The 17,131-nt window shown below is 46.7% G+C and overlaps 1 protein-coding gene across 4 annotated transcripts in view; it reads right to left on the reverse strand.

The window, feature by feature from the left end:
• The window catches only part of ARHGEF10L (Rho guanine nucleotide exchange factor 10 like), a 224,909-nt gene that overhangs the window by 83,802 nt on the left and 123,976 nt on the right, over positions 1-17,131 (reverse strand). For 3 of the 4 annotated variants that reach the window (XM_069078396.1, XM_069078399.1, XM_069078398.1), the window contains 6 exons: positions 16,257-16,373; positions 15,331-15,423; positions 11,876-12,049; positions 6,474-6,619; positions 3,597-3,611; positions 3,201-3,382 (listed from right to left, as the gene is read on the reverse strand). In XM_069078396.1, the coding sequence (XP_068934497.1) occupies positions 3,201-3,382; positions 3,597-3,611; positions 6,474-6,619; positions 11,876-12,049; positions 15,331-15,423; positions 16,257-16,373 (727 nt within the window). The remainder of the gene's footprint in view (positions 1-3,200; positions 3,383-3,596; positions 3,612-6,473; positions 6,620-11,875; positions 12,050-15,330; positions 15,424-16,256; positions 16,374-17,131) is intronic. The other variant, XM_069078397.1, reaches the window with a different exon arrangement.

The raw sequence follows: 17,131 nt of genomic DNA on the forward strand, positions 1-17,131 counted from the left end.
GGGGGGGGGGGGGGGGGGACGGTGCATACAGAGGGTACCGTAATGTAGCGTGTAGCACAGAGGATCACCTTCACTACAGTAGCAATCTCAATAGGGCTTATTTTAGAGGAATCTTACACAGTAAGGGGAGGGCTTATTTTCGGGACAGGTCTTATTATCAGGGAAACACGGTATTATTGCTGCCATTTTACAGATGAGGAAACAGGCTGAGGAAAAGGAAATGACTTGCCTAAGGCCACAAGGCCAGTGTATGAAGCAGGATTCAAACTTAGGTCTTCTTGACTTCAAGGATAGAGCTCTAGCCGCTGACCCACCCAGCAGCTTAGGGTGGTGGATAGTGAGACCCTCCAGCAAGGCCAGAATACCAGCAACTCACATTCCTGAAGCATTTGAGTTGACAGAACAGTCACTGCAAGAACTGCAGGGGAAGGGACCGCAAGTATTATAGTCAACACATATTAAGCACCTACTGTGTACCACGCTCTGTCTATGCTCTTCACTGCAAGTAAAGGCAAAATTAAAGGAGGTGCTGCCTCCAAAGAGCTCCTATTCTCTGAGGGGCCAGAAGTGAGAAGGGTGCACCATGTATACAGGCAAGCATAGACACAAAGAGACAGAAGACCAAAAGCAGAGAGTCTGGGGAAGGCTTCAAGGAGGAGGTAACTCCCGCACTGAGCCCTGAGAGGAGCTGAGGACTCTGAGAGGGGGAAGGTTCACATAAACGCACTGGCCCAGTAGAGAGAGTGCATAGCTCAGGAAACAGCCTGGGTGTCCCACTCTGGCCAGAAGGCAGGATGCCTAAATGTGGAGCCATAATGAAGCCCGTTTGCAGAGGGCCTTCCTTCAGTGTGATCTGCTGGGAGGGTTCTGTTTAAACCTCCAGGCAACAGGGAGCAGCTCAAAGCTTTGGAGGAGGAAGACACGGTCAAATGTAGGCCTTCAAAGCATTAATCTGTCATTTACAGAGCACGGATTGCAGAGGGGAGTTAATGGAGGCAAGGAGACCAATTAGGAACCATTATAAGAGTCCACAAGAAAGGGGATGGAGAGAACGGGACAAATTCAAGAGAGGCCATTGGGGCAGAATCAACAAGACGGGTGTGAGCTGATGCAGAGGAAAGGGAAACAATGAGGGGAGGATTTTATACCAAGACAACAAATGCTGCAAAGACAAATGACCGGGAAAGATTGAAGATTTCTGATCGATACAATGACCAGTGACAATTTCAGAGGACCACTGAAGACATGGCTACCCACCTCCTAAACAGACTCCGAATGGAAACATGATGGACTCAGGAGGCAGGACATGACCAACATGGAAACAGTTTACTTGGCTGTACAAATTTGTTATCAAGCTTTGGTTTTTCTCTCTCTTTTTTCAGTTGAGAAGTCAATGAAAATGACGGGCAGCTAGGTGGTACAGTGGATAGAGCCCCAGGCTTGGAATCAGGAAGACCTGAGTTCAAATCCAGCCTCAGATACTCACTAGCTGTGTGACCCTGAGCAAGTCACTTAACCCTGTCTGCCTCAATTTCCTCATCTGTAAAATGAGCTGGAGAGGGAATGGCAAACCACTCCAGAGTCTCTGCCAAGAAAACTCCAAAGGGAGTCATGAAGAGTCAGGCGTGACTGAAATGACCAAACAACAACAAAAGGGAGTAAAAAGTTTGCTTATTTTTTAAAATTTGAGTCATTTTTAAAAAAAGACATAATAGAACTGCACATATATAACCTACATCAAGTTCCTTGCTATCTTAGGGAGAAGGGAAGGGAGGAAGGGAAGGAGAAAATTTGGAACTCAAGAAAAATTCTTAAATGAATGTTAAAAATTGTCTTTATGTGTAATCAGAAGAAAAAATACTATTTAAAAGGAATAAAAGACAAGACAATTGATGTGACACAGAGCTGAGGAAGAGGGAAAAATCCAAGATGATTCTGAGGCTCCAAGCCCAGGAGACTGGGAAGGCAGTGTCGGCTTTGACACTGAGAACTTCAGAAAGGAAGCAGCTTAAGGTGGAAGGATGGACTTAATATGGGGACATAGTATGTCTGAGATGCCATTAGAACATAGGATTTCAGGGCAGCTAGGTGGCACAGTGAATAGAGCACTGGCCCTGGAGTCAGGAGGACCTGAGTTCAAATCCGGCCTCAGACACTTGACACAAAAAACTAGCCGTGTGACCTTGGGCAAGTCACTTAACCCCAACTGCCCTGCCTTCTCCCCTCCAAAAAGAAAAAAAAAAACACACAGGTACAAAGGTCTAGGAGGCAGCTGCTGAATGGAATTCAGCAAGAGATTTGGTTGGAGATTTTATTTAGATAGATGGATAGACAGACAGACAGACAGACAGACAGGCAGGCAGATAGATAGATAGATAATAGATGTGTGTATGCATGTATATGTACATATATACATGCATACACATATACATATGTGCTATTTATGTATATATTTGACTTGAATTCAGCAGAGAGATTTGGTTGGAGATTTTATTTATGTATATATATATGTATATGCAAATTATATAGAATTATATATAATAATTATATATAAATTGTATGTGTATATATATACATATACACATACATATATTTATATAAAAGAGGAAGAGAGAGAAAAGGAAAAGGAGAGAGATAAATGACAGAGAGAAAGAGGAAGAGAGAGACGGAGAGAAACAGAGAAGGGAGGGAAGGAGAGAGAGGGGGGAGGGAGGGAGAGAGAAAGGCAGAGAGAAGGGGAGAGACAGAGACAAAGAGACACAGAGAGAGAGATTTGGGAGTTAAAACAGAGATGATAATTGAGCTCAAAGAAGTTGCTTACATCACCAAGGAAGAATATCTAAAGAAAAGAGACTAGGCCCCAAGACAGCGTCTCGGGGGACACCTGCACAGGGAGTGGGGGAAGGGGGCGGATGGTCCATGGCACAAGCAAAGGGAATTAAGAAGGAGCAGTCAGAGAGGTAGGAGGAAAACCAGGCACAAAAGGAAAAGGAGGCAAAAGCTAAGGAAAGATCAGAGGGTGAGGATTGGATTTTGGATTTGGCTGTTTATAGATCCCTGGTAACCTCAGAGATGAAAACAAAGAGACCCAGAGAGCTGAGCCTACATTCCTATCTGGTCCTGTCTCCTCTGCCAGAAATTCTGGAAGTTGGGTTGAGGATGGAGAGGGGGGAGAAGAAGGGATAAGATGAGACACTCACTGTGGGCCTGGCTGGCCGGAGAAGACTTCTTGGCGCCAGCATTCTGAATGACGACATTGTCCTTGTCATAGGTGCCACCCTCCTGGCCCACTTCTGCCACCTGTACCTGGGGCAGGGCTGTGTTCCATTTCACCACGTATTTAGGGCCCAGGGGGACCAGGCTGCTGATCTCCAGCTGCCCCCTGTGGAAAGGAAAGGGAGGATCCCAGTTGTTGACCCACCTCACTCTGATACTCCCATCCCGCTTTGAGAAGCTCAGCCACAAACCATGCAGCCCCAAATGGCAGCCCCCACACCAAGATTAAACTAAATCAGAAGCACCAGGAAAGCCCAGCCAGGTCCCCAGCACCAGAACCGCACACAAATCCCCCTCTTGGAGCACCAAGTCCCACCTACCTGTGGTTGACAGGCCTGAGAAAGACAAGAAGGATGGAAGGTCATTATGAATGCCGATTTCTAATGTCAGCTAAGAACTGCTCTGTGCAGGATACTAGAGTGGGCTGGGGGTGGGGGTGGGGGTGGGGGGGACACAATCCACTCTTGTTCTCCATCAGAAATAACCTTTCCCTTCATACCTCATGAAGAATTTCATTCTGAACTTCAAATATACCAATCAATTACTATAGAGCAGGGGTGGGGAACCTGCAGCCTCGAGGCCACATGGGGCCCTCTAGGTCCTCAAGTACACACCTTAGATTGATTTGGATTCAGTCAAAGGGCAACACTTGAGGGCCTAGGGGGCCACATGTGGCCCTGCAGTCACAGGTTCCCCACCTCTCCTACAGAGGCTTAAATCTATGTGGGTGATTTCTTCTCCCACAAAACTCTTAGCTGTGTGAGGGCAGGGACCAGGGCCTAACTTTACTTTGTGTCTCCTCCAGCTACACATAGAAAGCCCTTAATAAATCTGTTGGATAAGGGAATAATAATATTAATTAATAATAATGGCAATAATAACAGTAATAGCAGCTAGGATTTATGTAGCACCTAAAGGTCTGCAAAGAGCTTTACAAACATCAGTTCATTTTATCTTAACGAGCCAGGAGGTAGGTGATATTTTTATCCCCATTTTACAGATGTGGAAACTGAGGCAGATAGAGGAACAAAGGGAAGGGAACAATGAGCCAACATATTGCTAAGCACTTGACAGTGACTAGGTTAAATGACTTGCCCAGGGTCACTTAGGAAGTGCTTGGGACAAGAATAAATTCAAACCTTCCCAACTCCTGGTCCAGCTCTCTCTCCACTGAGTCACCTGGATGTCTTAGCTGGTAATGACCTTCCCGTACTTATATGACAAACTGCTTATTTATTTATTTATTCATCTACTCAACAAGCCTTTATTAAGTTCCCCCTAAAAGTCCTGGAGGGTACAAAGATGGAAACAAAAACCAGGTCCTGCCCTCAAAGGGCTTACATGGCCAACCCATCTCTTCCCCACCTTTCCCCCACTTCTCCCATCCTGTGTTTGGGGTCCCTTCTTTAGTTAACGGAACAAATGAATAAGAAATGAATATTCATTGGGAGCAATGGCACAGGTGATCCAGAACAACAAAACCCAAAGCCCTGTGGCATGGTTTAATCCTTTAGATGCTGCAATGCCTTGGAAGAGGTTTTGGGTTGTCTGTGTTTTACACTGGGAAAGCAAGGCTGTCATAAAAGCATTACTGACGATAAGAGAGGGAGAGGGGATGGCACGGTGCGATGGAGGGAACAGTGCATTTGAAGTCAGAGGAACAGGGTTCAAATCCTGGTTTTACCCCTTATAACCCAGCTGACCTGAAGGAAGGCCCCACCTCTCCGGGCCTCAGGCTCGTCCTCTCTAAAAGAAGGGTGTTGCACTATCTGAGGCCCTTTCAGCTCTAAATCAGATGCGTCCATTCTGGTCCCAGAACAAGCTTCTGGACTAAAACTGGGAACTGCCTAACTATTAACATAATTCATGAAGGTGGGAATTCATAGACAAAAGGTTTCGAGCCAGGTAAGCATGAGCTCAAATAAAATCAAGAGATTTGGTCTGTATAAGAAGAGACAGCATTGAAGAGGGACAACCAAGCAAGAGACATGGGAGTTGTCATCCCAAGGCCAGTCTTCAAAAACACAACAAACAATTATCTTTTCATAGGATCATAGGATGTCAGATGAGACTTTAGAACACAGAATGTCAGAAAGAGAGGAACAAAGAATGTCAGAGCTGGGAGGGCCCTTAGAACACAGGATGTCAGAGCTGGGAGGGCCCTTAGAACACAGGATGTCAGGGCTGGGAGGGCCCTTAGAACACAGGATGTCAGGGATGGGAGGAGCCTTAGAACACAGGATGTCAGACCTGGGAGGGTCCTCAGAACACAGGATGTCAGAGCTGGGAGGGCCCTCAGAACACAGGATGTCAGAGCTGGGAGGGCCCTCAGAACACAGAATGTCAGAGCTGGGAGGGCTCTTAAAACATGAAATGTCAGGGGCGGCCAGGTAGCACAGCAAGTAAGAGCACCAGCTCCAGTGTTGGGATGACCTGGAGATCGAATCCCGGGCTCAGACACTTAGCACCCACCCAGAAGCACCTGGCCATGTAACCTTGAACAAGTTACTTAACCCCAATTGCTTAGGGGCAGCCAGGTGGCTTAGCGAGTAAGAGCACTGGCTCCAGTGTCAGGATGACCTGGATCAAATCTGGGCTCAGATACTCAGCACCACACCCAGGAATTATTGGCTGTGTAACCTTGAGCAAGTTACTTAACCCCGATTGCTTAAAAAAAAAAAAAAACCATGAAATGTTAGAGCTGGTAGGGCTCTTAGAACACAGAATGTCAGAACTGGGTAGGGTCTTAGGTGATCTAGTCTAAGTTTTCTTTTTACCAAATTAAAAATTGAGGCCCAGAGGAGCAAAGGGTTTGCCCAACATCACACAGATAGCTAAGCAGCAGAACTGGAATTCAAACCCAGCACCTCTGACACTAAAAGTGAAGCTCCTTCTATCACCCCATGTTGTGACAAACACTTGCCCAAAACTAGAGACCATATACAAAGGCCCACTCTGAGATTCTGTAGCATCCTTGGGCTGTCAACCAGGGGATCAGAACCTCCCTGATCAATAACCCACATAACCCTGGTCTTAAAGAAGAAAGAATCCTTGCATCTGAATGGTGGTCCCAAGGGAACAGGCTAGCATGAGACAGGTATGCTCCAGATGAACCCCTCCTCTCATTCCCTTCCCCCACTTTTATGGGGCAGAACAGAGTTTCAGCCATCACAGGGAGGAGCCAAGAGGCCACTTACTTGAAGTTGATGTTGGCACACACCAGCATGTCATTGAGCAGGAAAACCTTGCGTTCCTTAGATTTGATGAGCTGCCCACGGTCCCCATACACCGTCTCTGTCAGGGTCTCACACAGCAACAGCTGTCGCTGGCCCGACGTCAGCAGCTATAAAAAGACAGAGGACCACAGATATAAGGCAATGCCAGCCTTCAGCCCAACTGGCATCAGAGGGCACGCAGTGAGACTGTAACACAGCACTAAAAATTCTTTCTCATCCTATTCTTGACTCCTAGGCCAACCAACCTGCCATATTCTTCCTAGGACGACATTTTAAATGCTGCATTTTCATTGGGTCTTAAACCAGCAGCCTTTCTAGTGTAGAATGAGCTAAAACATCCAACTGGCTCTGGAGTCAAAACCCATCTCTGATGATTACTACCTGCATTGCTTAAGCTCCCTGGGTCTCAGTTTCCTGATCTATGAAAGGAGAGGAAGGAGCAAGCTTGAACCAGATGGACTCTGCGGTCTTTTCCAGACTTAGATCTGTGATGCTACGGCCAAACAATTACCACTCCTTGGTAACCAACTTTCTTTCCAAACATAGCCAGACTAGTCATCAGAAGACATGTAGTCTGTCACCAGGCCCATAATTGAATCTTTTTCATTTGATGAAGCCTATCTGAGCACATGCTCAGCTCAGCTTACCCCTCCAAGAACCCCTAGTGAACTCCTTCAAAGAACAAAGCAGGGGTGGCTGGGTGGTGCAGTGAATAGAGCACCAGCCCTGGAGTCAGGAGGACCTGAGTTCAAATCTGACCTCAGATACTTAACACTTACTAGCCGTGTGACCTTGGGCAAGTCACTTAACCCCTACTGCCCTGCCCTCTCCCCTCCAAAAAGCAAAAAAAAAGAAAAGAACAAAGCAACAGGAACATATAAGTGGAGGCTGGCTTTAACACAAGAGCAGTGGAAGTGATACAGCTATCAGTCTTAACAGGACTCAGAGCCCCCATTGATGTTGATTCCATGTACTTTACTAGTATTAAGATAGAAAAAAAATAATTTGCATTCAGTAGAAGCATTTAACACAAAGAAATTTCTTTCCAGATAGTGAAAGAAAGGAGCTAGCACAAGGATTCTTATTCCCATTTTACAGATGAAAAAATGGGGACTTCAGAGACTTGGTTATACAGATACTAAGTGCCAAAGTTAAGACTGGAACTCAGGTTTCATTATGCAAAGTTTAGTGTTCTTTCTACTATGCCACAATGCTGCATGTTATGTGTCCCTTACAATAGTTAAGGAAAAATTTATTTCCACTATATGGATCAGCATAATCAGGTGGTAATTCTGCTAATTGCTATACATGCGACCCTGGACAATTCACTTAACATCTCAGGGTTTTATTCTTCCTCTGAGGGACTTAGACCAGACAGCTCCTAACATTCCTTCCAACCCTAAGTCTCTGATCCATGATTTATGATTCGTAAAGAACAAGAATAATAAATCTGTAATTTTATGATTACTAAATGTTGGTTGACTATCTAATCCTAAAAAAATAGTTCAATCCCCATCACTGGACACTAGTATCCATGACCATCATCAGGGAAGAAACCCTAAATAACTCATGTGGGCTGTTTAGACAACAGGGTCCCAACAAAGATGAAAGAGGAAAGGACAGTCAACACTTCCGAAAAAGATCTAGGGATCTTAGTAGCTCACAAGTTCACTATGATTCAGAAGATGCCAATCCAAATACCATCTTAGGCTGCACTGAGAGCAGAAAGGAGGCCCTGCCCTCATCAGGCCACAGGTAGAATGTTGGGATTGGTCTGAGCATCACATTTTAGGAAGGATATTGATAAGCTAAAAAATATCCAGGAAAAGACAACCAAAACGGTGAAGGGCTTTCAGATCATGCCATCTGAAGATTGGTTATAGAAACAGGAAATAAAGAAGAAAAACAGGGAGACAGAGAAGGAGTGGGCCTTGTAGCTGGGCTGAAAAGTGTTTAAATGTCTCAGGGCTGTTACATGGAAAAGGTAGAGACCTGGTTCTGCTCAGCCTCAAGGGGCAGAGCCAGGAGCAAGGTGTGGAACTCGGAAGGAAGGGAACCAAGTGTTGCAGTAGAAAGAGTGCTGGACTTGGGAGTCAGGGGGACCTGAGTTCAAGTCCTGAAGATTCACACCAAACTAACACTTGTTTTCAGTGTGATCCTGGACAAGTACCTTAACCTCTTGTCTGCCTCAGTTTCCTCATCTGTAAAATGGGAATAACAACAGCACCTGCCTCGCTGGGTATGTTGGATTGGAGGGTGGAGTCATGAACTCCAAATCCTCCATTTGAGGAGAGAGCTCATTTCAGAATGTCACCTCACTTCTCACCAGGCTGCACTACTTTGGGGCCACCCTGCCTTTTCCATCATGCCCCCGTGTCGGGTAACTTTCTCAGGATCTCCTTCTCCACTACTGCTTGTCAGTTTCCTTGTATGTAATATCTTCTGCCCCCACCTCCTCTCCCTTAGAGCGTAAGCTCCTTGAGGGCAGGGACTGTCTTTGTTTTTCATATTTGTATCCCTAGCACTCAGCACAGCACCTTACTCATAGTATGTGCTTAATAAATGTTTAATGGCTAAGAGGGTTGTTGTGAGGATCAAATGACAAAACAGAAAGTGTTTTGCAAACTTTAAAACATTATATAAAAGTGCTAGCTGGTTTGTTTATAATCGTTCTTATTATTACCTGAAAAAAAAGGACCTACTGATTAGAGGTACAGGAAGACAATGCCTAGGGAGGTCCTAAGTTCCCTCTCCCTCAAAGTCTTCAAGCAAAGGCACAGACTCACACTCATCTTCAGGATGTTCCCCAAGGTTCCTTCCAGCTTGGACATTCTGTGAGTCCATGTCGAGGGTCCCAAAGGAATAGCAACCAAAGAAAGTCCCTTAGGCTTTTAGCAATCACCCTTCCCCTTATGCTGCTCCCCAGCGAAAAAAAATTCCCCAAATTAAAACAGGATATTTCACAAACATTCCTCTCTGTGGTCCTGAATGGGCACGTTGTGAAATAGCTAATTTGCTTCTGTTTCCAGCTACACCCAGTTTCATTTCTCCAAACCAGGGAAGGACAAGCAAGTCAGCGCCAGTCTCCAACACAAATTCTTACAGCCCTGACCTAGGTGGGAGACTGCTGAGCTGGCATCCTGCTGAGGGCAACATCTCCTTTCCGGAGAAGAGGGACCCCGTGGTTACCATGAAGAGGAAGCCAACAGGAGAGTATCCCATCTGGAACAAACCCTAGCCAGCCCCAACAGCCAAGGTCAAAGGACTCAGAGACGGAAGTGGAGTCAGACAATCCAGTCCAATCTCATCATTTTACAGACCAGGAAACTCTGGCCTAGAGAGAAAATATGACCTATCCAAGGACGCTCTTGCAGTGAGCAACCTTGCTGGGATTTGAACTCAGGTTTCTTAACTTTAAAAGCAGGGAAAATCAACCAAGATAGTGGCTAAGCATTTATTATCTACTCTGAGTCAGGCACTGGGGATAGCAGGACAGAAATGGAATAGATCGGGCCTTCAAAGAGCTGACGTCCTACTGGATTCAACCAGCATTTACTAAGAACATACTATGTGCTGGGCACTGTGCCAGGCTATGGGATATAAGCCCCCAGAATGTAAAAAACCTCCTCTCAAAGAATTTACAGATCATTAAGGAAAACAACACCCACAAATAAATAATATGTATTATGTCTGTATGTAGGTATGTATAAATGTATGTATGTGTGTATGTCTATATATGCATATATGTGTATTGTGATACATTTACAGAATAAACTTTCTCACTATACCCACTAGGTCTTTCCAGTCTCAGACACTTACTAGCTGTGAGACTCTGGGTGAGTCATTTTACCTCTGCCTGCCTCGGTTTCCTCATCTGTAAAATGGGGAATAATAATGGCCCCCACCTCCCAGGGCTGTTATGAAGACCAGATGAGACAATATCTGTGAAGTGGTTTGTAAACCTTGAAGCAGCACAGAAATGTTAGCTCTTCAGACCTTGTCCAGCAGTGCCAAAGAAATGAACCAAGGAGGAGAAGAGAAGGATATTCCAACTGGTGTCTACCAGGATGGACCCAGTATTATTTATCAACAAAGGAGACCCTGGTGAGAGGCAGTGGACTGGCTGAAATGAACACGAGTGCCTTCCACCTGAGGTGTCCAGGCATCTGACCTTCCCTCAGAGTGGAGAAAGGGCTCACGGGGTCTGCACTATCTCCCCCTCCCATCCCCTCCTAAAGACAGGAGTGAAAGCACACTGCCATCTGGTGGAGGAGTCTTGTCCCAGAAGAGGCCATTCTGTTTGTTCACAAGGATAAATAATAACACTCATTTCCATGGAGCTTTCAGGTTTACAGGGTACCTTCCTCCCATGGGTCCTGTGACCTATGAGATAAGGGTGGCATTCTACCACCAAACTTTCAGGATTCATGGACATTCTCTAAAATGATGCCAACCACAACCAGTGATGTCCATGGACGCCCACTACTCTACACCAGGGGTAGCGAACTGGTCTGAGGGCCAATATGACCTGCTGCCTGTTTTTTTAATGGTCTGTGGGAGCTAAGAATAGATTTGACCTTCGTACCATAGTTTGCCAACCCCTGCCTTATACTGTTGTAGAATCATAAAATCATGGCTCATACGGTCATAGATTTGGAGTTGGAGGTAACTCCATCATTTTACAGGTGGGGAAACTGAGGCCCAAAGAAGTGATTTACCTGGGGACCCACAGGTATTAGCTAGCAGGAACAGGATCTAAACCCAGGTCCTCTGATACCCCAATCCAGTAGGTTGCTTTTTTTTCCCCACTGCAACAGAATCTTCCTGAATTGCTGGGATGAAATAATTCATCTTCACCCTAGTAACCAACTTCTCCAAGTCCTGCTAGATTGATCTCAGACCACAAGCACAATCTGTTCACAGGTTTATGTTGGAAGGCTTTTGACCTTGGTAGAATCTGCCAACCACTGTGGGGACTAGGGGTTGTGTCTGAGTCACAATGAGGCATTAGAGAAGACTTTAATGTATCAGAGAATCATAAATGTAGGACTGAAAGAGACCTTGGAAGCTACATAGTCTAATCACATCAGGAAACAGAGACCCAGAGATAGTGAGTGAGTGACTTGCTAAGGTAACACTGATTGCAAACATCAGAGGTGGAATACGAACCCAGCTCTGTCTTATTCTAGAGCCTGGGTTCTTTCTACTCTATCACATTATTAGGACACTGAGGCATCAAGAGAGCAAGGAATATGCCCCAAATCACAATGCTGTTCTTCACCACAGTGAGGACTGGAACCTTTTTCAGGCTCTGTCCCTGGGCCAGATGCCTCACAGGGGGGCTAGCCAACATCAGCCCTCACCTTGTTAAGGCTGCTCCGGTCGCTCACACTCTTGGTCAGCTGCTGGATCTCGGCCAGCTGGTCAGCCAGACGCTTCTGCTCATTCAGTTTCTCAGCCAGCGTTTCCAGCTCTGTGAGGGCCAATTGGAGGGACAGTCTATCCGGGTGGCCTTTGGGAGTGTTCTTCAGCATGTCCTAAGAGGACAAGTGGAGAGGACCAGATTCAGAGACACATGGCACATGGTTAGTTCTGTCTGATCTGATTCTCAGTTCTCTCTGTCTCTCTCTGTCTCTGTCTCTCTGTCTCTCTCTGTGTCTTTCTGTCTCTGTCTCTCTCTCTGTCTCTCTCTCCTTCTCTCTGTCTCTCTGTCTCTCTCTGTCTCTATCTCTCTCTCCTCTCTGTCTGTCTCTCTGTCTCTCTCTCTCTCCTTCTCTCTCCCTGTCTGTCTGTCTGTCTCTCTCCTTTCTTCCTTTCATCCTCTCTCACCCTTCTTCTTTTCTCTCTCTCCCTCACACTATGTCTCTCTCTCTCTCTGTCCCTCCCTTTCATTGTGTGTCTCTCCCTTATTCTCTCCCCCTCCTCACACATGCTTATACACATGCTTCACAATTCCTAAAAGTTCCCTGGGTCAGACCAAGACTTTCTACTTCTCTGGCCACTTCCTGTTTTCTCCCCAGTTAAATAGAAGCTCCAAGAACACAGGGACGGATGGGTTCCGGTGTCATCTCTGTATCTGCAGCATTTGCTACAGTACCAGCGCACAGTATGTGTCTGCCTCTGACAAGGCCAGATCCAAGTCACTGAATCCTTCAAGGGAATGAAGACCACACCTGCCTCTCTCTCTTCCCAGCCCATACCCCAAAGTTCCCAGGAACACTTTGGGTTTCAAATGGGTGGGTCAGGATTGGTAACTACCCTCTGTAACAGGCTAATCTGAGAACGGGGAATAGATGTGTACACTTGGCCATCATGCCCCTCCCTCCCAACTCTCCTACTTAGCCGTCAACTTCCCACACTGACCCAAGAGAGAGCGTGCAGTTCAATTCATTTCAGTTTGGCTGAGATTCATTAAGCACCTACTCTGTGCCAACTAATTAGCTAGGAGCTGAGGGTAGAGAAGATAAAACCCCCCAAATTCCGGAAGCTCACATGCTACTGGAAGAAACAATGTATACATAAATCAGCCAATACAAAATATATGCAAATCACAAACCAAGTGATTGTCCCAGGCCAAAAGGGGCTTCTCAGGGAACAAAAAGGCCAAGGGCCAGCTCTTAGGGACAATGCTAGGCCAAGCCACTGGCTGAGGGATCCAACCTTGAACTTGAGTCCCTTGGAGAGTCATGAAATCACAGAATCTCAGAGTCAGAAGGCACGGCCAAAGTGTCCCCTTTATAACAACAAAAGTCTAGCACGTATTTGGGCACCTCCAGTAAGACCAACTCACTAGTTCCTCCGACAGCACACTGGCCAGGAGACAGCTCTCAGAGTCAAGATTTCCCTTACCTTGGGCTAATATATGCTTTTCTGCCAGCCACTTCTGCCCCTTGCTCCTTGTCTGACACTCTGGGGCCAAGCAGAAAGAGACAAACCCCTCTTCTCACTTGAGAGCCTTTCATATATTTCATGACAGCTCTCGTGTGCCCCCAAAATCTTAACTCCTTGAAACTATCCCCATTTCTTTCAACTGACCCTCATGAAGCATGGTATCCACTCCCCTCATGGCTATGACCCCCTACCTTGGGGCTATCTGTCCAATTTGTCAATGTCCTTCCTAAAACTTTGTTCCCAGAAACGCAGGTCTTCAGACATGGTGGGAGAAGGGCCTCATTTACAGCAGGGCCATTGTCCCACTTGAGGACCAGTTTGGTAGACTGGATGAAGAGGTAGACTTGAAGCCAGAAAGACCCAGGTGTGGTTCTGGCCTCTGATACCCACCAGCCGAGTGACGTTCTCTATGGATGGCTCTCTAAAACTACATGCACAGTTGGTGCTGACCTGTACCCATGAGGTCCCTGAATCAATGAAACTCCTTCTCTATCATCTCATACTCTCTGGACCCTATGCTGCTCTCACAGTAGCCTAATTAGCTTTTCTTACAGCCATGTGACACCATTGACTCATCCACTAAGACCTCCAGCTCTTTCTTATAAAAACATGTCTAACCATGCCTTCTCACAGTTTCTGACACAAGGGCAGGATTTTTCATTGATCCCTACTTAATTTCATTGTGTTAGACCATCCCATTGTTCTAGCCCAGAAGTAGGGAACTTGCCACCTAAAGGCCACATGTGACCGTCCAGGTTCTTGGGTACAGCCCTTTGACTGAATCTAAACTTCATAAAAGAGTTTGTTCTGTAAAACTTGGACTCCGTCAAAAGGCCATACCCAAGGACCTAAAAGGTCACATGTGGCCTTGAGGCCACAGGTTCCCCACCCCTGTTCTAGTCCAACTCTTTCACCTACTGTGTTAGTTGTGTGTCTTCTGCAGATTTCTCATGCAGGATCTCTAGGCCTTCATCCATATCACTGATAAAATGGTGAACAGAACTTCTCTATGTACGAGTTATATTCCCTCCACCCCAGTAGAACACAAGCTCATTGAGGGCAGGAGCTGTTTCCTTTTTGCATTTCACATAGAATAGACACTCACTAAAGGTTTCATGAATCAAGTTGAAACGACCTAACTTAGCATACTGGAGAGAGAGGCCTTTGGGTTATCCAAGGAGAACCAGCTAAGACCACACACTATCACCCTTCCCCATGCAGGCTCTCTTCAGGTCAAGGGCAGACAATTAATTTCATCAGAATAGCATGCTAAATGTATAACTCTTGATAACTATTCCCATTTCCTTCTCACTACAGCTCCCTCTTCCCCCATTGCCCTCTCTCCTAGACCCAGGATGCTCAGAACCCACTGGGGCTTGACCGCTCACACAGCTTGGAAGAGATGAGAATCAATTACCAACTCTGATGCTCCTGGTGAGATGGCCTTACCATCTGCCGTGCTGCAATGCTCCCAGCGCTGTCCTCTGACCTACTTATAGGGCCTAAGGAGCCCTCAGAGGGCCTTGCCATTTGCACTGCTGTGGTAACCCTGAGGGACCTTCCATCTACCCAGCAGCTGAACTTTCTTTTTTGGCTTTTTTTCCCCCCAAAGTAGAATGTGAGCTGCTGGAGAGAACGGACCGTCTCACTGTTTCTACTTAAATCTCCTGTGCTTAGATTGTCACGTGGTAAGAACTAAATAAATGCCTTTTCTATCATTCATTCAGTGAACACTGAAGCCATGCTTCCTCAGGGCACCATATAACCCACATAGGACACCTAGGGGAGGTGCTAAGGAAGGCTGGGATCCACTTTATAGTCCAAGGTTGGGGAGGTGGCCAGTCACCTGGGGAGCCCCAGCGGCCTAGCCAGGGCTTTTCCCATCACACCATGCTGGCTGTCACCGGGCTCTTGGATGGGGTCATACCTGGAGCAAGAGGATGAACTGAGGAAACCGCTGGATGGGCTTCACCATCAGCCCATAGAGGGTGACTCGATCCGAGCTGCTCACCTGCCGCCTCTGGAAGAGAGAAACTCCTGTCATGCCCCGGTATTCATCTCCCGTGCCTGCCCCCTGAGCCCAGGACTAAGCTGCCCTTCCCCCATCCAGGATCCACCTCGGCACCAGGATGCGCTAGCAGCCCTGCCTCAGACAGTGAGGAGAAGTGAAAGCTCTGGGCCTGAGAGCTAGAAACTCTGTTGACCTGAGCCCTTGAGATGGTCTGGAACTGTTGTTTATAAAGGTCAAAAACAAATCATATTCTTTACTATGTTACATACACCTGGTATTCTATCTGGACCTAGAAACAACCTCAAAATATAGAAAGGGCCCTCAGAACCCAGAGCGTCGGGGCTGGGAGGGCCCTTAGAACACAGGATGTCAGAGCTGAGAGGGGCCTTAGAACATGGAATGTCAGATTTTGGAGGGCCCTTAGAACATAGAATGTCAGAGCTGGGAGGGCCCTTAGAACAGAATGTCAGGGCTGGGAGGACCCTTAGAACACAGTATGTCAGAGTTTGGAGGGCCCTGAGAACCCAGAATGTCAGGGCTGGGAGAGCCCTTAGAATACAGTATGTCAGAGCTGGGAGGGGCCTTAGAACACATTCTATGTATGGCCTTCCCACTTTCTGGTGCACTATTCAGTCGTCATGGAACCTACTAAGAAGTTAGCTATCCATTAACCCTTATGAGCACCTAGTACCAGATACTGGACATTATCTTCCCATCTTATAAGGAAGGGGAAGTCCTTCATCAAAATGACAAAGAGAAAGCAGAGTCAAGAATGGTGTCACTGTAAAGCAAGTGACCTGCCTCTCCCCACCAAGGGATACCTGACTCATCCCATGACTGACCTTGAGGAACTCCAGGAACGCTGGCTTGGTCAGACAGGCTTTCTTGATGATGGACATGGCAGTGGTGAAGTTATTGACATAATCACTATACACGTCCAAGACCATGGACTTGGAGAACTAGAAACAAAAAGATAGCATGAGAATTGTTATACCCATTTCACAGATGGGAAGACTGAGGTTGAGAGAGACTAGGGAACTTTTCATAAGGTCCTATAGTTTTCAAAGGGCTAAAGACAGGTTATGTGCCATTCTTGACAAGTTCTAACTCTCTTCCCCTTCCCCTACGATTTCCTTGCCTTCTCCCATGGGCCTCTAAGACTAGTGACTTAACATATGGAAGAGGGGGGCAGTGTTCTCAGTCTGAAGGCAGAAGTCCTGGGAGTGACTGGAACATGGGGACACAGCTTCCTCAGCACTGCCACCTCCCGTGCTCACTGTGTGACTCTCCATGAGTCATGAACCCCTCTGGGCCTGAGCCTCTGGGTCTAGAAAATGGAAATAATTTTCCTTACCCCGGACTGCTGTGTCACAGGAAACGATCTCTAAGAGCTACAGCAAGGGGCTTCAATGGGGAAGAGCGAACAACAAGTGTATGCCTAATATTCTAATACATTCTGTGGGCCACCCAGTAGGGCAGAGCAGGGCAGGAAGGAGAGCTTTGGGGAGAAAGACTCTAGATGCCCCCATCCCCAGGTCAGAGCCTCTCACATATGGAACAGGAATGGCGTGGGGAAGTTTCATAGGAACCCGGCATGTCAGAGCCGGGAGGGATCTTAGAACACAGGATGTCAGAGCGGGGAGGGCCCTTAGAACACAGGATGTCAGAGTGGGGAGGGCCCTTAGAACACAGAATGTCAGAGTTGGGAGGGATCTTA

Source organism: Petaurus breviceps, unplaced genomic scaffold (genome assembly GCF_028583685.1).
Source record: "Petaurus breviceps papuanus isolate PSGF00001 unplaced genomic scaffold, PetGlider_PUasm1.0 91041, whole genome shotgun sequence".
Taxonomy (NCBI): Eukaryota; Metazoa; Chordata; class Mammalia; order Diprotodontia; family Petauridae; genus Petaurus; species Petaurus breviceps.